Raw genomic sequence first — 22,885 nt, 5'->3', positions numbered from 1 at the left:
GTTGCAGCACTGTTCATAATAGCTAAGATTTGGAAGCAACCTACATATCCATCAACAGATGAGTGGATAAAAAAATGTGATACATATACCCAATGGAGTACTATTTAGCCATAAAAATGAGATCCAGTGATTTGCAACAACATGGATGGAACTGGAGATCATTATGTTAAGTGAAATAAGCCAAGCATAGAAAGATAAACATTCCATGTTCTCACCTATTTGTGGGATCTAAAAATCAAACAAGTGAACTCATAAAGGTAGAGTTTAGAAGGACGGATACCAGAGGCTGGGAAGGGTAGTAGGGGGTGCGGGGAAGTGAAGACGTTTAATGGGTACAAATAAATAGCTAGAAAGAATGAATAAGACCTACTACTTGATAGCACATCAGAGTGACTATAGTCCATAATAACTTAATTGTACATTTAAATGTAACTAAAAGAGTGTAATTTGATTGTAATACAAAGAATAAATGCTTGATGGGATGGATACCCCATTCTCCATGACATTCTTATTTCACATTGTATGCCTGTATCAAAACATCTCATGTGCCCCCATAAATATATATGTACCTACTATGTACCCACAAAAATTAAAAGTTAAAAAATTTTAAAAAATAAATTAAAAATTTTACCTATTACTTATTCACAACCAAAAACTGCTGTGCATCTGGGCACACTCTAAAAGATTGGAATTTTTAAAATCTTAAAATCCAAAGTGATTCTGCACTCTGCTTTATGAGTGTTTGGGCTTTCCTGACACTTTAAAGAAACCAAAACTTCCAATCATGTACAATTCATAATGTATGAATGTTTTGTAGTAAAGACCTATGCTTAAACAACTGGTAAGCAAATGTAAGCTATAATGTTCTTGTTGTTCAAGAAAATGGAAGAATGACCTTGGGAGTGAGACTACCTCCTTGGTTTCAGAGGACAAGGGCTCTCTTTTCAATTCCAGAGGGTGGGTTCATTTCCTTGGTTCCAGAGTGTAGGGCCATCACCCAGTGTTGTAGGAGCGGGGATGCCACCCCAGTGAGCCCAGAGGACATAAGACTGTGGCAAAGAGAATAATTCTGAAGCCTTAAAAACTAATGCAATTTATTTGCCTTGCTAGGTTTTGGAGCTGCTTGTGACCCATGATCCCCCTTTTCCTTCCAATTTGTCTCTTTCAGAATGGGAGTGCCTATCCTATACCTATCTCATCACTGTATTCTGGACAGATAACTTGTTTGATTTTATAGGTATACAGATGCAGAAGAATTTTGGCCCAGGATAAATCACCTGTTCATGGATGGACGAATTACATTCATATGAGATTTAGATGAGATGTTGGATTAGAATTGATGCTGCTATGCGATAAGACTTTTGGGGATGTTGTGATGGGGTGAACCTATTTTGCATATAAGAAGGACAGGAATTTTGTGGGACCAGAGGGCAGACTTATGGGTTGAATTGTGTCCCCACAAAATTCATATGATGAAGTCTTAACCCTCAGGACTTCTGAATATGACCTTATTTGGAAATAGGGTCATAGCAGATGTTACTGATAAAGATGACGTCATACTAGATTAGGGTGGTCCCCTAATCCAATATGACTGGTATCCTTATGAAAAAGGTGAAATTTGGACACAGACACTACACAGAGAGAACTCCATGTGAATATGAAGGCAGAGATTGGGGTGATGCTTCTACAAGTCAAGGAGTGCCAAAGATTGCCAGCACACTAAGAGGCTAGGAGAGCGGCATTGAACAGATTCTCTCTCGCAGCCCTGAGGGAACCAATGCTGTTGACACCTTGATCTTGAACTCTATCCTCCAGAACTTTGAGACAACGAATTTTGGTGTTTAAGCCACTCAGTTGTGGTATTTTGTTATGGGGGCCCTAACAAATTAATACAGCTTCTACGATAATTGCTTATTTTACAGGGTAGAGATAAACCAAAAGAAAAAATATATTTTACATATACTTAATACAAATGACTTACAGATTAGCGTGTGGGCCTTGAAGAATTCTTATTTTATTGCTCAGACTCAAATTTGTAGATGTAGTTTGGAAATACTGAGAATTCACAGGCTCATCATCTTGATGCCGTTTACCATTTCTTTCTTGAATTTCTACTCTAGCTGCTTGAGAGGTCGACGGTCTGTTAGCATTCTAAAACCAATAATTTAGAGAAAACACTTTATGCTAATTCACAATTATTAATCTCATAAAAGACTACAATTTTAGTTTATTCATTTTTCATAATCAAGAGTTCTGGCAAAACTTTTCAATCATAACAGTGCTTTTATGAAAATGATTAAATCTAATCCATCTGTTATTAAAATATTTTTTAAAAGGAAGATAAACAAAAGTCCTTCTTATACTACTATCTGAAAAGCTGGATTAAACACTTATTTCCATATAAATAGTAGTAGTCCTAGACATAGTATTTAAAAAGATAAACTCATGGGAAAAATTAACATGTTTGTCTTGATTGTGCCAAGATTCCAGAAGTGGCGCCTTCTATAATACTAAACTATTTATTCTAGAAGAGTTATAGAACCTGGGTAAGACTACTATGCCAGATATAGAGAAAACTTCCCATGAAAGCTTTCCTGTAGTACTGGCCTGGACAAAAGGTAGGAAATTAATATAGTCATAGATACCAGCTAGAAATTTAAAACACCCACGATAGCCTCAAATTACACAGAATGCAAAAAAAGGATACCAAGTTTTGAGGGCCTTGGGAAATGTCAAGAGGCTATAATCATTATTGGCTTAGTCTGCCCCCAAATAAATGACACAAAAAGGAAACAAACAAAAATCTAAAAATATTAGGTTGGTGCAAAAGGAATTGCGGTTTTTGCCATTACTTTTATAGGCAAAAACCACAATGCCTTTTGCACCAGCCTAATGTTTTCTCTTAGGCTTACATTATGAAGAGTCAATACACGTGAGTTCTGAATAAAATGTAAAAGGTACCAATTGCAATCATAATCACAGTGCTTTCAGAGAAATACTATTAATTCTCTGGCACCATACCCGAAGTGTTTCTGATGCTGAGGCACTTTCAGTCGCACTGCTATGGGGGATATACTTTATAGCAGTAATTATCCCCTGAATTGCAATGCGCTTTTGTTCCCTATACTGCAAGTCTTCAATCTCCTTCCTGACTTCACTTATAGCTGTCAAGAGCGACTCAACTGCAAAAGAGTAAGTCCAAGAAAATTGTAAGTTTTAAAGAACTGAAATGATAAAAAATAAGAATTAGATTTGCAATGTAATTTCACAACACAAAATTATAAACTTACTACATTAACTGTGAGACACTGTGTTTATATCTGGCATCCTTTTATATAATTTTGTGAAATAGGCAAAATACTTTTATCAGTTAAATTTGAATACAGGCTTCCACTCTGTACCCTTCGTTTGCAAAATAAATTTTGCATATTAAATGCAATTTCCATATTATATTTCAAACTATAAAGCGTTGCCTAGCCACTGCATAGAAAAACACATTTTAATTATTTCAAACACTATTACATATTGCTAGTATTATGATGTATAAGAGGATGCCAATATTTAGATGATGATAGGTCGGCATTTTAAAGTTTCTCTTTTTTTCGAAAACCATGCGACTATCTCATAGCCTTTTAAAAAAGAACATGCTTGTGTTAAACTTTTCAACTGTCATATATTAATTCTACTGAAAAGTATATTAGTAGTAGGCTTCTCATCAGTACTTCAATTCCAAATTCAGCATCTCATTTATTTTGGCATCATTTTATATTTAAAGATAGCATTCAATTGTGTTAAACACAATATATATCATTCCACAAGAGTCGCATAATACCGTTGTCAGTCTCTGAATATCAAGTTACCCAGTGTCTCCTTTAGATATCTTTAGTTTTTCTGTATAACATCATAGCAGTTGAGATCTACACCAAGGTCAGATGTGATCTCAATGACATTAAATAAAGATATTTATAAGCTGAACATCCCTTCTCTGAAATATATTGGACCAGAATATTTCAGATTTCTGATTTTTTTATTTTGGAATATTTGTATTATACTTATCAGTTCAGCTTCCCTGATGCAAAATTCCAAAATCTGAACTGCTCCAATGAGTAGTTCTTTGAGTGTCACTTCAGTACTCAAAAAGTTTCAGGTTTTGGAACATTTCAGATTTCGGATTTTTGGATTAGGAATACTCAACCTATATCTCCAGTTGCTTATCTTCTGTGTTTCCTCTTTTCTTCCAGTCTGATAAAAATCAAAGTATTAATCTTTAGACCACCATGCGAGATATAGGGAAAACTATATAGAAAGTACGTGACATGTATTTTTAGATCTGCGTTAAGACAAAGCTATTATCGGTGAATGTTGCTAAACTTTAGTTCACTCCCATAAAAGAAAAGAATAAAGATGACTAATTGAAATAGCATAAGCCATACGTATAAAATATAAACATATGTAGAAGGACTGGCAATTACATTAGTACCTTTAATAGAACTACTATACTTGGAAAATGTCTCTGGCACTGGTGGATAGGGGTAATATCCACCAATAACCATATTCTTCTGTTCCCCGGAATCGGACTTTGCTCTAATCCATTGAATAAAGTTTTTTACCTTGGCATCATACGTATACGGCTGGCCTCTATGACCTCCTCGCGGGAAGGGTAAATCATAAAAAATGAGAAAGAAAAATGTCACTGTAACAATCTGCATGAATATTTTTGTGTAAAAACAGTTTACTATTAAAACAATCCCTCTTTTATCACCAAGAAAAAAGTCAAGTTCACTTATTCACTATGTATAATTATCCAAAGACAGTAAATAAATCCTAAGAAGGAAATCAGACACACGGTGTATTAGAGTTTAAGTGGACTGAAATGTAGCTAGCTATAGGATGCTAAAAATCACACATTTGAATTTTTCTAACTATCCAAATGGTTGACATCTTCTGAAATAACCGATTTTTAAACTATGAATTAACCTGAAATTATGGCATCATGTATGAATGAAGCTTCCTATGAATATGGCTCAGCATTTAAATTTACGGTCTTAAAGCATACTTAAAAGTGCCATATTCACATCTGATAGTATTTATAAAATAACATATGCATTGACAAAGATATAGGTTACACCTTTCCTAGGACTCTTCTTTTAACAAATTTCTTAATTACTAACATGTTAACAATCTGGTAAACACCCCATTCCACACTATTTTCTCACTCTCTCATTTGGAAACGTTTTTCTTTAATGTTTTGATCCTATTATTGGAAGGAATAGGGAAAAATAATATACTTGCAGACAAGTAACGAGACCTCTCTTGTTACATAAATAAAACATAAGATCTTGGGGTTGAAATTCGACACTCATTTTTGTTTTCATTTAGAATTTTAAAATATTGTTAACAGAATCCATATTATGATACCAGGCCTAACCAGGTCTTCAATCTATCAAGCAATTTATGATTATCTACATTCTATGCCAAGCAGGAATCAAAGTTGACTGAAGGATATAAATGCAATTTTCCACTGAGTCACAAAATCATTGCTTCATTCATAAGTAATCCATAAGCAATGTATTTCACAGGCCAAAAATTCTTTGCTAAAACACTCTTATAGTAATAAAGGAAGTCAAAATAAAGCTATCTTGTAGTTGAATGTTATTATGTAAAAGTTAATATGTACTGAAGAATTCTAGGGAAGAGAAAATATATTTCTAATAATATACACAAAGAAATTACTCACCAGTAATAAACACTCCACTCTCATTTGTAGTGGTGAGGTAAAGCAGCTTAGGTACTTGATTGTCATTTCTGACAACTTTCAACTGTGTACACACAAAATATGCCACTAGAAAACAAAAACACTTATGAAATTACTTTTCCATTTCAAATAGGACCTAACAAGATCAGGATCTAACACAATGCTTCTCAAACTTTAATGCAGAAAGAAATCACATGGTACCAATGTTAAAATGCGAATTCAGATTCAGTAGGTCTAGGGTGGGGCCTGAGATTCTGCATTTCTAATAATCTCCTAGGCAGTTATTAGTGCTGCCAGTCCTGGGACCACACTAGGAACAACAAGGATTTAACACTACTCTGCTTTTTGCGAGAGGCCCCTTTTTTTTTCAGAAAGTACAACAGCCAGCTGCAACTAACTAAAGTCATTTGTTTGTTGCACAGATAAAGAGTGCAAGTCATTTTAACTGGGCACACAACTGAGCGTGAACAGTGATTTCCAACAGAGAAAAAAAAGCTTAGTTTCTCCATGATACTTTCACTGACTAACCCTATCTAACACTAAACTCTGAATTACTCTAACTCCTTCCACCAGATAGGGCTTATACATTATTGATTCGTATTTGCTTATGCAAGTGTTTTTTATCTTTTATGTATTTATCTTAATTAGATTTTAAGGCCAATGGCAGGTCTTATATCATCTTTTTATTTTCTTTTCAACTTGCTAACTTTATAGGCTAAAAAGAATATCTAAAAATGAGAGTATAATGTCTTCAGATTTCAACTACTTTCAACAGTTATCAATTGTTTTTACCTAACAGGCTAATTATTATAATTTCATTAATCCAACATTATTGTTTATTTTAACTCATTATATGTCAAAACACTTACGGTTTTACAAACTAGGAAATGAGGAAGTAAATGTAAATTCTTATAATCACACAAAAGTAATTTCTCATTTGAGAATAAAAATTTCTCCAGAGCACAACTGTACATTCATTTGCTACATCTCATATTTACTAAGTTCTTTATTCTGTAGCAATGAAAAGGAAGAAAATCTGCTCAAATGCTAAGAATTATCTTAATTTATATTAAGAATTATCTTAATTTTTCCTTTATTTCAAAAATTACAAACATATGAATATTAATGGCTAAAGGTGTTGATACAGGAATATTAAAGAAACCTCTAAAATATGTTAAGCCAGTAGATCTCATATTACGTGTTCTTACAACGATAAATAAATTTAGAAAAAAAAAAGAAACCTCTAATTCTAAATTCATGGCCACTAAAAATCTGAGAGTCAGATCTATCACTTCCTAGCTATATGAAATCCAGGAAATTACTTAACCCCTCTGGATGTTTGCTTTCTCACCTGAAAATTTATAACAACATCAACTCTTCAAAAGGTAATTGAGAGTACAAAATGAGATAATATCTATAAGCATCTGGTACATGGTAAACACACAACATTACTTCCCCTTAGTTCTTCGCTTTTCTTATGAAAAAAAAAAGTCATACTACCAAAGAATTTTGGTATTATTCCTGAAGAATCTTGGCCATGCTCCCCTTCTTGGGCCTGAAGCCCCCATAATACTCACCATTAATTTAATGATTTTTTCCTTCACTTTTGGTCAAAAGATAAAAACAAATTGTGACTGTTGTCAACTATTATACTAGAATAAATCTCACCAAGATCCGAATATACGTTTCTTAGAAGGATACATCTCACATTATCACAAGAAATACAATACGCGTGTTTGGCAAAGTTCCTGTGCGAAATCTTTATCCAAAATTCTTGTTAGCTTCTTGTTTAAAGTGGTTACAAACAAACAAAAAGGAAGCTGGCAATAAAACCCACCTAAATTGAGGCAATAGGATTATCACCAGAAGTCATCACTGCCAATTACTTATGCCCTATAAGAAGTTATATCAGAGTTAATAGCCCACTCACCTTGGAAGCCCATGCCTTGGTTTGGCCAAAACTCTTTCTGTTCCATCCCCCATAAACTGGGGTGAGGTTTGGTTCTATTCAGATATATTTTTAAAATTTAATCTCACAAGCCTAGGGTGGAATCTAACAAAGCAGAGGTGTATAATACCGTTTTGTATAGAGAATAAAGGGGCAGCAGAACAGCCCTATATACAGTGTCTAGGTCTCTTGGTGTTCTACAACATCTATCTTATTGCTGGTTAAGAAAGTAATAATAATAGATATAGGCCAGGTGCAGTGGCTCACGCCTGTAATCCCAGCACTTTGGGAGGCTGAGGTGGGCAGATCACCTGAGGTCAAGTTCCAGACTAGCCTGCCCAACATGGTGAAACCCCGTCTCTACTGAAAATATAAAAATTAGCCAGGCATGGTGGTGTGCTCCTGTAGTCCCAGTTACTCAGGAGGCTGAGGCAAGAGAATCATTTGAACCTGGGAGGTAGTGGTTGCAGTGAGTCAAGATCGTGCCACTGCACTCTAGCCTGGGCGACAGAGTGAGACTCCATCTCATATATATATATACACACACACATATATATGTATATATATAAATACACACACACACACACACACACACACACACACACATATGTAGTAAATATTGGGAGTTACTTCAATGTTGGCCAAGCATTTAACACAGGTAGCAATTAGTGTTTATTCATGTAATTATTTGGAAAATAATAAAATGTCATCCCCTATCTAAAATAGCTTTATATTCTAAATACAAATAAGGAAATATTCATTGAAACTGCTGAAAAGTATTATACTTTTTTCCTTATCATAATAGATCTGAAGACTAGCCTGTTATATGTAATATGTAATAGGACAAACCTAAAATAATTTCAAATAAATAAAACTAGTCGAAAAAATACTTTTATATCTGAATGAATCCAGGGGAGAAAGTCAATGCCAAAGTAAGCCAAAGTAAAATATTGACCAGCTGGTATAAATAACACTACCAACTTACTTGAATAATTTAATATTCAACCGGAACCCTACTTACCATTGTCATTATGTAATTACATAGTCCACCAATCATCTACCAATTAATGCTATATAAGTCTTCGATGTCTTTAATGCGGTCTACTTAATCAATTTCCAAATGTATAAAAAGGGAATTGATTGCCTATGTTTTAGTCTTACTGAAATTTAAGGATTTTTTAATGTGTGGAATTTTTACAATGAGAGTTGATAAGAGGACCTGTTTTCTGAAAAACTGGTTTCAATCCCAAGTTAATTCTGAACAGACAACCAACGGGTTGTTAATGTCTATAATACCAAATACGATATTAATATAGAAAAGATTTAAACATGCTGTCAGACTGCTTGAATTTGCCAACTCAATGTCACCCTACTTCTGTAAGTCGGTTTACTCTACATTTTTAAAGTTAATTCTCCTACTTCCAAACATAAAATAAAAATATTAAAAATTGCTTACTTGGGTAAATATTTTCAAAGATTTCTGGCTGCGATGTTGAAAATAGTTCCACTATAAATGGTTGTTCTGAAGTACCGTCAGCAATGTGAATCCAGCGATATGACCAAAAATCTTCACGGTTTTCTATATGGATAGAATATTAAAATAAATGAAGGTAACTGTTATATACATATGAACACAAAATTATTCACTGAAATACTTCTTATGATTTTCAATTTTAAAAGCTTACCTTTCTTTTTTGACCGCTGGACCCTTCCTACAAAAACTAAAAGGCCAATAACATCACAGATGCAATTTTCTGGCATATCATCCAGTTCTGACCTAAAAAGGTAAAATCACTAAATTAATATTTTATTTTTAAACAGTGAAAAAGCATTCTACAATTATTATTTTGAAAATGTATATCTACATAATTGCTATAGCCTAATTCTGGGTAGATTTTGAGCAAATTACAATGCATTGTTTTTCAGTAACCAAGACTGAAGATTAATATTTAAGACATTTTACAAGAAACTATTTTACCTTGTGGTAAATCGGTGATTTAACTTTGGCAGTCTCCATTCTGGTTTCACCTGCTTTTCTGGAATGATAATTATATTTGTTGGGGGATCCCGAAGATTCAGGCAGATTTCTGAAAAACAAATATATTACTTTAATATGCTATTTAATATACACCAAAGAACATACATGAATATATATTAAAAAGCAAAATAGTAGACTGAACATTTTGAACCCGCCACTAAACTCAAGAACTAGACTATTATCAGTGTTCTTCTACCTCCATTATCACATCCACTTATCTCTCCACCACAGTTTAAAAAGTTTAACCACACTTTGAGAACTTTGTGTTCTATCATTTCTTTAACTTGAAAACGGTTTTATCACTTTGCCCAGACAAAATCCTATTTGGCTTTGTTTTTGAACTTCATATGAGTGAAATTATATTCTGTATTTTATGACTACTTTTTTCACTCAACATTATATTAATAAAATTCATCCATGTAGCTGCATGTAGCAGTTTTCTTGACATTTCCACAGCTGAATAATGTTTCAGTGTGTTAATATACTATAATTTATTAACTAAAATTTATTTATCCATTATTGTGTTGATGGACATCTAGATTATTTCCAGGTTTTTACTATTATACATAGAGTTGTTTAAAAATTTTTGTATATGTCTCCCTGTGCACACAGGCAACTGTTTTTCTAAGGTATTATATATAGGTGCAGAAATGCTGGATTATATGATATGTAAATGTTCAGCTCTATAGCATAATCCCTAATCATTTTAAGTGACGAGCCTATTTGTGTTTCTACCAGCAATGTGTAAAAATTCCCATTGATACACATCCTCTCCAAACCTTGGTATTGTCAACTTTCTTTCTTTCTTTCTTTTTCTTTCTTTCTTTCTTTCTTTTCTTTCTTTCTTTCTCTCTTTCTTTCTTTCTTTTTTCTTTTTCTTTCTTTCCTTTCTTTCTTTTTCTTTTCTTTACTTTTTTTCTTTCTTTCTTTCTTTCTTTCTTTCTTTCTTTCTCTTTCTTTTCTTTCTTCTTTCTTTCCTTTCTTTCTCCCTCTCTCTCTCTCCCTCCCTCCCTTCCTTTCTTTCTCCCTTCTTTCTTTCCTTCTTTCTTTTTTTTTTGACAGGGTCTTACTCTGTTGCCCAGGCTGGAGTGTAGTGGCACAATCATACAATCATGGCTCACTGCAGCCTTGAACTCCTGGGCTCAAGCAATCCTCCTGCCTTAGCCTCCTGAGTAGCTACAATCATCATGTCCAGCTAATTTTTGTAATTTTTGGTAGAGATGGGGGGTCTTGTTATGTTGCCCAGGCTGATCTTGTCCTGGCCTCAAGGCTTCTTCCAGAATCAGCCTCCCAGAGCACTTGGGTCTCAGGTGTGAGCCACTGCACATGGTCAAATTTAGTGCTTTTGGCCAATCTAGTGATATGGCAATTTGTTGTGATCCTATTTTGTACTTCCCTTATTACTAATCATATTGAACAACATTTCATGTACTTATGGTTCATATATGCATTCTCTTCTGTGAAATGCCTTGGTCTTTTGCCCATTGTTCTACTGAATTGTTGAATTGTCTTTTAAAAATTTGCAAGAGTTGTTTATATGTTGGATATTAATTCTTCATTGATTATGTAGTGGCAAATACAATCTTTACCCAGTTTATTTATCTCTACTTATTTATTTAAGGCTTTCTTAATGTCTTCCAATAATGTGTCATAATCATCTCCACATAGGTCTTACACATCTTCTCTTACATTTATTTCTAGACATCTTATAGTTATTGTTGACAATGTCAATGATGTTTTCAAATTATAATTTCTAACTCTTTATTATTGGAGTATACATAATCAGTTGACTTCTTTTGTAGCTTTGCTAATATCTTATTATTTTTAATTTTTATTTCTAAAAACTTTTATTTTAGGTTCAGGGGCATATGTGCAGGTTTGTTATATAGATAAACTCATGTCACGGGGGTTTGTTGTACAGATTATTTTGTCACCCAGGTACTAAGCCTAGTACTCGATAGTTGTTTTTTCTGATCCTCTCCCTCCTCCCACCCTCCACTTTCAAGTAGGCCACAGTGTGTGCTGTTCCCCTCTTTGTGTTCTCATCATTTAGCTCCCATTTGTAAGTGAGAACATGTGGTATTTGGTTTTTTGTTCCTGCATTAGTTTGGTAAGGTTAATAAATCCTATTATTTTTAATACTTTGTGTTATTTTTTCTCTGTATAAAATTTAATTTGTGAGTAATAAGAGTCTTGCATTTTTCTTTAAAACCTTTATACCTTTAATTCATTTTGTCTTCTCACGCTGGCTAGGACAGCCAGTACAACACTAAATAGAAATAGTAATAATAGGAGACATCCATTTTCCCCATTTTATAAAGGAATGTATCTAACTTTTCCCCATTAAGAATTGTGTTTGCTGTTTGGTTTTGATTTTGTAAATACCCATTATTAGGTGTTTTTGTTGTTGTTGTTGTTGTTGTTGTTGTTGGTATTGCTCTGTCGCCCAGGCTGGAATGCAGTGGTGCAATCACGGCTCATTGAAGCCTCAACCTCCTGGGCTCAAGCAATCCTCTCTCCTCAGCCTCCTGAGTAGCTAGGACTACAGGTGCATGCCACCACAACTGGCTAATTGTTTATTTTTATTTGTAGAGACAGGGTCTTACTATGTTGCACAGGCTGGTCTCAAACTCCTGGCTTCAAGTGATCTTCCTGCCTTGGCCTCCCAAAGTGCTGGAATTACAGGCATGAGCCACCATGCTCAGCCCCCTTACTTAGTTTAAGGAAGGTTCCTTCTCTTGCTATTTTCTTTTTTAAATTAATGAATAGTTGTAAAATTTTAATAAAAGCTTTTTGTGTATCTATTACAATGCTCATTATCTAATTTGTAAAAATGGTGGGTGACACAGATTTTTATATGTAAAACAAATTTTGCATTGCTGAGGAAAAATGCAACCTAGTCACAGTATGTGAACTTTTTTTTTTTTTTTTACACATGATGCAGTTTGCCAATATTCCATTCAGAATATCTATATATATGTTTATATGTTAGTGGCTGAAGCTGACCTATAATTTTTCTCCTTCATACTATTCTTGTTTGGTTTTGATTATCACGGTTATATTGGCAGCAAAAAATGAGTTTGAGAATATACTTTCTAGTCTAGTCTCTGGAATAGGTTTAGAATGCTATATTCCCTAAATGTTTGGTAGAATTTCGCTATAATATGATGTATGCCTGGTATTTTCTTTGTGGGAAAAATTTAAACCTCTGATTCAATTCCTTTAATAGTTATAAAGCTATTTGGGCTTTTTTCTTCTTGGTTAGTTACATTTTTCTAAGAACTTTCTGTGTAGCAAACAAGGCTTAAACCAGGATGAAGATATTTTATTTCTATTTCTGCCTATTACTAGTCATGTGAAAGGAAATATTCACTTTACCTTTATGAGTTTCAGTCTATTCATATATAAGCAAGCAAAGTTTGTATTACATAATATTACCTTGCATCATAGTTTGCATATTCCAAAGTACTTTCATTGTCATAGTATCAATTATATTCAAGGTCCCTTCCGGCTCTAAAATGCTAGGGTTCCTAATTAAAGAAATAGCCCCTGCCCGCCAGAATAAAAAATTCTTGTTGCTATCATCCAATCAATATGCATTATGTAATACCGTCTGAAAATCTCAAGATTTTAAAGGGTGTATTATTTGTGTATGCCAGCTATGTACTATTTTGTAAAAGGTATACAGAATAATGTACAAAATTCAATATACAAAGCCATACACATCCAACAAATAATATATCCTTTGTTTTGCAATAGAATTTCCATCTTTATAGATTTCCATTTATTCAGTCTTTTAAAAAAATTACATTGGCCAGGCGCGGTGGCTCACGCCTGTTTTACCAGCACTTTGGGAGACCGAGGCGGGTGGATCACTTGAGGTCAGGAGTTCAAAACCAGTCCGGCCAATATGGCAAAACCCTGTCTCTACTAAAAATACAAAAAGTAGCCTGGCGTGGTGGTGGGCGCCTGTAATCCCAGCTACTCGGACAGGAGAATAATTCGAACCCAGGAGGTGAAGGTTGAAGTGAGCTGAGATTGCACCACACCACTCCAGCCTGGGTGACATAGCAAGACTCCGTCACAAAAAAAAAAAAAAAAAAAAAAAAAATCACATCTTAGTTCTTCTAACTTGGAACTATGTGTGGAAATATGAAAAATAAACCAAGATAAATGACCCCAGTAGTTTTTCTTCCAACATGAACACCTAGAAGGCAGTGATGGTACCACAAATCCTTATTCCTTTACTGACCAACTCTCCTCCCACTATATACTGTTTCTCATTTATAATGCTCAGAACATTTAAACTACACTGATATTTTTCCTAATCTCTGCTTAACACTTTCTCCCATGCAACACATTCTCCTACTTTACTGTCCATTCTTTCTTCAATTACATTTTTATTGATTTCCTTATCCTTTTTGTCTATTACATTTTTAATATGGTTTAGTGTCGTTAGTCTTTCATTTTACTGTAATTTGTTTATCTTACATAGCTGTCACCCCATGAGACTAATTTTTAAGAGTAGAACTGTATATTACTTACTTTTGCATCTCCTGTGTCTAACACGATCTACAGAACTGCCTTTTTTTCTCTTTAAAAGATAATTAATCACCTTCCGGCCGGGTGCGGTGGCTCATACATGTAATCCTAGCATTTTGAGAGGCCGAGGCAGGTAGATCACTTGAGGTCAGGAGTTCGAGTCCAGCCTGGCCAAAATGGTGAAACCCCATCTCTACTAAAAAAAAAACAAAAATTAGCTGGGCTTGATGGCGTGTGCCTGTAATCCCAGCTACCTGAGAGGCTGAGGCAGGAGAATCGCTGGAACCCAGGAGGTGGAGGTTGCAGTGAGCCGAGATTGCACAACTGCACTCCAGCCTGGGTGACAAAGTGAGGCTCTGTCTCAAAAATTAAATAAATAAATAAATAAAAACAATAAAAAAGATAGTCACCTTTCTACTCTGTTTCTTTGGGATCAGCTTTGTAGATTCCACTTATGAGTTAGATCTTACAGTATTTGTCTTTCTGTGCCTGGCTTATTTCAATTAGCATAATGTTCTTCAAGAATCTAAAAAAGTCAATCTCATAGAAACAGAGAGTAGAAAGATGGTTACCAGAGGCTGGGGAGTGAGTGGGGAGGCATAGGGAAAAGCGAGATGTTGATCAAAGGCTACAAAATTTCAGTCAGATTGCAGAAATGTCTTAGGGATCTATCGCATTGGATGGTGACTACAGTTAATAATAATGTATTATATATTTCAAAATTGCTAATAGATTTTTAATGTTCTTACCACAAAAAAGTGATAATTTGGTAAGGTGATGGATATGTTGATTGAGTCTTTCTACAATGTATATACACAGATCAAAACATCACACTAGACCCCATAAATATATTTTATTACTATTTGTCAATTAAAAATAAAGAAAATACTAGGATAAAAAGATCATTAGTCAGTTTCATGCAGGTAATTTTTAAAGGTCATAAAGCCATAGTTCCCAACCTTGACTGTACCTTTGGGATCAGCTGAGGAGATTTAAACCCATAGCAATGCCTTGGTCCCATTCTCAGAGTAATTAAATCAGAATCTCTGAGGGTGGGGCACCAGTGGCTCTTTAAAGCTCCCCAAGTGATTTCAATATACAGCCAGAGTTGTAATCTACTTACACATGTAGGCTAGGCAAACTACAGGCTGCAGATGGCTGCAAGTTTTTGTAAATAAATATTTATTGGAATATTGCCATATCCATTCCTTTACATACATATGGCTGCCTTCAGTCTACAAAGGCAGAGCTGAGAAGCTGAAACAGAGACCATATGGCCTGCAAAGCCTAAAATATTTACTACTTGGCGCTTTACAGAAATAGTCTATTGCTTCCTAAAAAAAGAGGGCAAAAGTCCTGTTACTTATCAAAAATATAAGGAAGAAAATAGAGACTGCTGCTAACATTAATAAGAAGTAAAACTGTTTTAAAGACCAAAAGGTACATTTTAAATATATTATCACCAAGGCTAACATTAATAAGAAGCAAAACTGTTTTAAAGACCAAAAGGTACATTTTAAATATATTATCACCAAGGCTATCATTTATAAAAATAATTTCTGTATCTGCAGTTACTTACGTGAAAACATAAATAATTTCTCATACCTTAGAAAGTTTCCATTATGAAAATCTGGTCCTATAATTCTATATAGCAGAGGTAGCATGCTGTAAATCAGCGTCCTCTTGCCAACTTTTATTGTGTTTTCTTAGTAAGTCACAATATCTCTATCAGTTTAGTTCCTCACCTTTCTATAGCAAAAACTAATGAGGTAATAGGCTGTGTGTACCAGACTACCTAGGTAATAACTTCTTCATCTAGCAAGATCTGACCAATGTCTGCAAAATGCTTAAGATTTTAATAAATAATCATATAAGGTTTTTGCAAATAAACACAAGTTTAAGAAAACAATGAACAACTGCTACCTTTATCTGAATATTCTCTAAGTAATTAAGCTTAATGGATTAGCTGGGGAATTTAGAATACACAGAAATTCAGGTCCAGAATAAAGGTATTAGAAACCAAAAACAATATTTAAACTTAAGCAATGTAATCTACAATTCTTGCAAATGAAAGTGAAAAAATCACGGTCATATCTAAAAACAATTATTTAATATATTAATTTTAATGGTCCAAAAATATTTGTGATGTCAATATATCAATACTAATTAGGAAAAGCCCTTTCAAGATTGTAGCAATTGGCAAAATTTGAATACTGACTACAGGTTAGGTATTAGTATTGTATCAATTTTAAATTTCCTGATTTTGATAATTGTACTCAGATTATGTAATAGAATGCTCTTGTTATTAGAAAATATATGCTGAAATACTAATGAAGTGTTTAGGCTTAAAGGGGTATGTATGATGGCTGCCACTTTCTCTTACTGGATCACAAAGAATATATATACATACATATGTGTGTATGTGTGTGTATGTGTAAAGATATGTATATGTATGAAGAGAGATATATAATGATAAAGCAAAGGTAAATGCTAGTAATTGTTGAATATGCATAAAGGGTATATGGGAGTTCTTTATACCATTCTTTCAACTTTTATGTAAGTCTGAAATTATTTCAAAAAGTTAACAGAAGTTCTTTTCAGACAGCACCTACTAGTAAGTGCAAAATATATACGTTATTAACTTAATATTATATGACCAAAAATAAAATAAAACAAAATAAGTACAACCCAAGTGGAGCTCATTCTTCAATCAACAATAAATGTCTCAGATAATTTTTCTTAATAAATAAAATAATAAATAGGTATATTTATTAGGTTATGTGATTGCTTGAAAATTTTATGGACAAATAAATTTAAAGGTTTCATAGGTTCTAACAGCTTCAGTAATTTTTATGGTCTTTTTTCCTAATATGGTACATTGCAAATTTATATAAACAAAACAGCGATAAGACAACAAATTCATTGAATACTTAACCCATTGTAGAAATTAGTTTGATCTGTGGATCCACAGGGACAGGCTGTATTCTGAATGGATAACTCTTTTTAACAGAATAGTCTTGAAGCAGAAGAACTAAACCAACCCGCAAACTTTTATACCACTCAGGACACAGGGCATTCCACATAATCACTGACACTGTGCCTGAACTGTCAGCAACTTCCAAAAAGGTCTAGAAAGAAAATGAGTAAAAGCACATACATATTTGTCACTTTTATCTATACAGATAATATATAGCATATTATTTGTGATCATTTAGAGTGATGGAAAATAACATTTAAATTTTAATTATTTACTAATAATGATTCAGTTGTCAATTCTGCTAATATTGATCATCTAAAGATTAGAGATAGAGAAATCTATTGAGGTGGAAAGTATTTGGAGTTTTTCTCAGTATTAAAATACAGTGACAGACAACTTCAGTTCTGCCTAAAAGGCAGTCTGTAAAGTGTTTTCTGATTCTTAATTTCTTCTTAAATAATGATGTTATATTCTCAGACCCTTTCTCTAAATGAAGAATATACATTTTGGGTAATTCGTTCCTTTATTCATTAAACATTTACTGAATCCATATTCCAGACATTATGTTAGGCCCTGGAATGCAGAGATGAATCAAACATTGTCCCTAATAATAATAGCTAAAATATATATAGGACTTGCTATGTGCCTGGAACATAGGTAAATCCTTTACTAATTCAATCCTCACATCAATCCTGTAAGGTAAGTACAGTTAGTATCCATATTTTACAGATGAGTAAACTGAGGCTTTAAAAGGATAAATAATTTTCCCTACATCATAAAGGTAAGAAATGGTAAACAGAGCTGAAACTTGAATTTAGTTCATATGACTACAGGGCATGCACTCTTAAGCACTATTAGATACTTCTTCCCTACAGTCAGGGAGCGCACAGTAGAGTAAGATTAGCAAATCTATTAACAGGTATGTGTAACTGGGTTATGCATGCTCTGATAGACCTATGTAAGGGCATATAGTGGGGTCCTGGGTAGCATGTAGTTGATTCTCCCAGTGACTAGGCATATGGGTATACGTGGAAAGACTTAAATCAGAGGTAAGCACTGAACTGAATCTTAAAGATGGCTTTGCCAGTCTGATGAGAAGTGAGAGGAAGAGGATTCTAGGCAGAAGAAACAACATGAGCAGAGGTATGAAAGGTAGAAAACAATTGGTTACTGTTAGAAAATTCCAGCTAGGGCAATTTGGTTAGTATGAGGCATAGGGAGCTCAGGAAGAGACGAGACTGGAGAGGCAAGCAAGGGTGAAATGATGGAGACACAAAGAGGTAGGAAGGCAACAAATAAGCGGAGTTAAAAAATCAGGGAGGAAAGTATTGCAACAATGAGAAGGCAAAAAACTATCGGGGAATGACTGAATAATTTATGATATAATGTGCTAAAAATATATAACTGTGAAGTATTATGGATGAAGAATTTTTAGTGATATGAGAAAATATTTAAGAAAATGTTAAATGATACAAAATTATATGCACAATATGGTTCCCATTTTGTAAAATAATTTAATGTGATATATGATATACACGTTCACATGAAATATGTAATACATATACATATGCACATATATGTGATATATATGATTAAATATCATAGATATGTGTATGTGTATATATATATATGATATGCTTGTATATGTGTATATATGTGATTTACACATACACAAGAAAGGGAATAAAACACACCATGTTAACAGTGGCTCTCTCTGAGTGGTAAGATCTTCAAACAGCTTTCTACATTTTCCAAATTCCCTACAATAAGCATGTATAACTTTTATAATAAAAGTTTAATGAAACATCTAAAGTAGTTCTTGATATCATGGAAAAATACAATATAATATTAAGTAAGAAAAAATAGAACACAAACATATCAAGAAAGTAGAGCTCATGAGCATTATACGGCACAGAGAGTCAAGACAATAGAGAAGTATCACACAGATTTGACAATTAGAGTTACTAGTGAATGATAAGCTAAGGAAAAAAGCCAAGCTAATTGTGTTGAGAAATGGGAGGCAAGAAAGTAAAAACACCTAGTGTAGACTACTTCTTCAAGAAGCTTACCTGAAGAGAAAGATAGGGAATAGAAGAGTCATAAGGCCAAGGGAGATTATTTTCTTTTCTTTTTTTAAATGGGAGACTAGAGTATGTTTATATGTTGGCGCAGAAAGCATAGGTGAGAAGAAAAGGTTGAAGGAAAATAAAAAGGTGAGAAGGAGACCACCTGGATCAGGGAAATAAAGGGCACCAATACAGAAATAATTTCTTTTTGTACCATAAATTATGCAGAAAAATACTTTATAATATACATTTATGTACATTTAAAAATTATTACATTGAACTTATGAAATGCTATTTAAACGAACAGGTTATCATACTATGGAATGAGGTGTGTAAGTTATAATTTATAACTTTTAAATTAACATGTGATATCTTATTACTTGTACCTGATATGGTTCAATCATCTTTTTATCAGGTTTCCCATAGTATCGTAGTTTTGATTTATGTAAGATCCTCACAAGCAAAGCAGGAAAATTTCTTCTGTTAGTCCAGGTCATTTCAAGGTGAGAAAGGGAAATTATTTTGGTATCTAGAATATAAAAAAGAGGAAAGAAATCCTGTTTAACATGTAATGGTAACTTCAAAGATCTATTTTAATGGTTAAAAATAGTAGCTTGATCATACCTAAAGTGACTCCTTCTTGCCAGCTAAACCTTGCCAGCTAAGTCTATATACCTCTCCCACATAAACTACATTTGATCCCTAATATTAACAGCTGAAATATATATAGGGCTTACTATGTGCCTGGAACATAGGTAAACACCTATATTAACCAACATGTTGTCCCACCTAGAATACCCTCCATCTTACCAAACCATTTAATAACTTCCTGGAAAACCTGGATCTAAACTCACCTCCCTTAAGACATTTTGTGAAAAAAACAAAAAACAAAAAACCTCAGTGTCATGGAATATTTTTCCCATTACTAAGCACTTACATATTTAATTTACAGAAATGGGCTAGGTGCAGTGGCCAATGCCTATAATCTCAGCACTTCAGGAGGGCAAGACCAGCAGCTTGCTTGTGCCGAGGAGCTGGGCGTGGTGGCACGTGCCTATGGCTCCAGCTACTCAAGAGGCTGAAGTGGGAGGATCACCTGAGCCCAGGCAGCTGAGTTCACTACAGCCAGGCTGCAGTGAACCATGATCACACCACTGCATTCCAGCCTGAGCAATTGAGAGCCTGTCTCAAAAAAAAAAAAAAATCATAGAATTGTTTTATTACACATTTTTGTATTGCCTTCACCTCAGTTTCACATGTATAAATTCTATCTCCCCCAAACATGACAGACATGGCCCTGTATCAGGACCTTTGCAATTGCTGTCTTCCCTTGAGATATCCAAGTGACTTTCTCCCTCCTCTCTTCAAGTTTTGCTCAAATATCACCTTCTCAGTGATATTGTCCCTAACCAACCTATTAAAAACTGACCCCTTTACTTATCCTCCATTCCACTTTATTTTTCTACATTGCACTTACTATCTTCTCATATGCCATATAATTTACTTAGAAACGTTTTTATCTGCAAGCTTGCTGGCAGGTTCAAAAACTGCTAAAAAGCTATTCATCAACTTAAAGAATTAATTTGTAATACTGATGTATTCTTCCTTGGATTAAGAGAGGTTCCACCTGCAATTGTCTCCACATTTTTCTCTCTCACAGCCCATAGTTCCAACTATTAAGACTTGAATTTGCATTAGTACCAGTATTTCTTTTGCTAAGGCTCCCTTCATTTCTAGCTTTGTTCAAATAATGTTTTATCTAGTCAACATTTTTGACATAAAAGTCACACTTGTAATTTCTTTTTAATAAGGGATTAAGTGGTATTATATAATTATGTCTATACTATAAAACACACACACAATTTTTAGTATTAGGATACCCTGTAATTTTCCTTCCAGATTCTCCCAATAGATTACTATCCCAGGATCACAGGTCCTAACATTTGATCTGATATAATTAAGTGATTTCATTTTAATGTCAGATGAATTTCAGATCAGCTTTGAATTGTCTGGGATGTACATGGAACATTCTTGATCAATAAAGGCACATATAGCTCCTTTATTGTCTGGAATAAATTCAAGAGCTACATAGTTTTGTAAAACCAGAGTTCTAAGAGCCTCTGTTTCTGTTATAATTAGGTCCAGAGAGTTAGCTGTAATCAGACACCTTTCTGGTTAACATTTTTCCCAGTTTGGGTTTTTAACTCACAAACTTCATGGAATACACATTTTATCTCTCAAATCTAAAAAAGAATTAGAGGCCCTTTACAGACAATGAAGAATTTGTGTAAATTCATAGTAATAAATGTGTTCATTATCAAAAAAGAAATAATGAAAATAAACTGGTTATTCAATATGCAATAGAACAGTGATTCTCAAAATGTTTTGGTCTCAGGATCCCTATACATTCTTAAAAATTATTGAAGATCTTGAATAGCTATTTTTTTTTCTTTTGTTGAGATGGAGTCTCACTCTGTTGCTCAGGCTGGAGTGCTGTGGTGTGATCTCGGCTCACTGCAACCTCCACCTCCCAGGTTCAAGCGATTCTCCTGCCTCAGCCTCCTGAGTAGCTGGGACTACAAGCATGCACCACAATGTCCGGCTAACTTTTGTATTTTTTAGTAGAGATGGGGTTTCACCATGTTGGCCAGGCTGGTCTCCAACTCCCGACCTCAAGTGATCTGCCTGCCTCAGCCTCCCAAAGTGCTGAGATTACAAGCATGAGCCACCGTGCCCATTCTGAAGAGCTTTTTACTGTACTATAAAGTAGACTAAGAATTTTTTAAATGATCAACTCATTAAAAATAACAATAATAAACTAATATGTATAATTATAAATAACATATTTTTTTGAAAAATGACTATATTTTCCAAAACCAAAAAATAATGTAGTGAGAAGCGTGGCATTGTTTTGCATTTCTGCAAATCTTATTAGTATCTAGCTTAATAAATGACAGGTGGATATTCATATCTCCTTTGATATTCAGTTTGCTTTTATGTCACATGTCATTTAGCCCCTGGAAAACTACACTGTACACTTGTGAGAGCATAAGAGTGAAAAAAGGTAAGTAAAGCCTTAGTATTGTGAAAATAGCTTTGACCTCGTGAATCCTCTGAAAATGTCTTGGGGCACCACTAGAGGTCCCTGGACCATACCGTAAAAATCATAGCAGAAGAATAAATCTAAGGAATGCAGGAGGAATAAAAATTAAAGCTAAAAATAATGAATCAGAAAACACTACACCACAATAAAAAATAGAATTGATAAATTCAATTCTCTGGAAAAATTAATAAAAAGGTAAATCTTTGGCAAGTCTAATCATGAAAAAGAAAACAAAAATGTAATACTCAGAATGTAAACAACTATACACACAAATAAAAATTGTTAAAAGATTATTATGTATGACTTTATATCAATAAATTTGAAAAGATCATTGAAATAGATAATTTCTTAGAAAAATATGAATTACCACTATTGCCATAAGAAGCAACAGAAAACCAAACTAGGTCCTTACCCATGGAATAAAATGAAAAAAGTTTATGAATGATGGCTTCCAAA

At 33.9% G+C, this 22,885-nt stretch overlaps 1 protein-coding gene across 1 annotated transcript in view; it reads right to left on the bottom strand.

Annotated features, from left to right (window-relative positions):
• RADX (RPA1 related single stranded DNA binding protein, X-linked) overlaps window positions 1-22,885 on the bottom strand; it is a 73,356-nt gene that overhangs the window by 39,033 nt on the left and 11,438 nt on the right. Inside the window, exons 2-10 of the mRNA XM_032757412.2 lie at window positions 19,713-19,855; window positions 17,219-17,411; window positions 9,682-9,790; window positions 9,389-9,480; window positions 9,160-9,282; window positions 5,738-5,842; window positions 4,481-4,645; window positions 3,022-3,182; window positions 1,982-2,151 (exon numbers count right to left, since the gene is read on the bottom strand). Of these exons, the coding sequence (XP_032613303.1) occupies window positions 1,982-2,151; window positions 3,022-3,182; window positions 4,481-4,645; window positions 5,738-5,842; window positions 9,160-9,282; window positions 9,389-9,480; window positions 9,682-9,790; window positions 17,219-17,411; window positions 19,713-19,855 (1,261 nt within the window). The remainder of the gene's footprint in view (window positions 1-1,981; window positions 2,152-3,021; window positions 3,183-4,480; window positions 4,646-5,737; window positions 5,843-9,159; window positions 9,283-9,388; window positions 9,481-9,681; window positions 9,791-17,218; window positions 17,412-19,712; window positions 19,856-22,885) is intronic.

The sequence above is a fragment of the Hylobates moloch genome, unplaced genomic scaffold, assembly GCF_009828535.3.
Source record: "Hylobates moloch isolate HMO894 unplaced genomic scaffold, HMol_V3 SCAFFOLD_7, whole genome shotgun sequence".
In the NCBI taxonomy this organism is placed as follows: domain Eukaryota; kingdom Metazoa; phylum Chordata; class Mammalia; order Primates; family Hylobatidae; genus Hylobates; species Hylobates moloch.
Note: the sequence above shows the minus strand (reverse complement) of the source record. Positions and strands in the feature narration are given on the sequence as shown.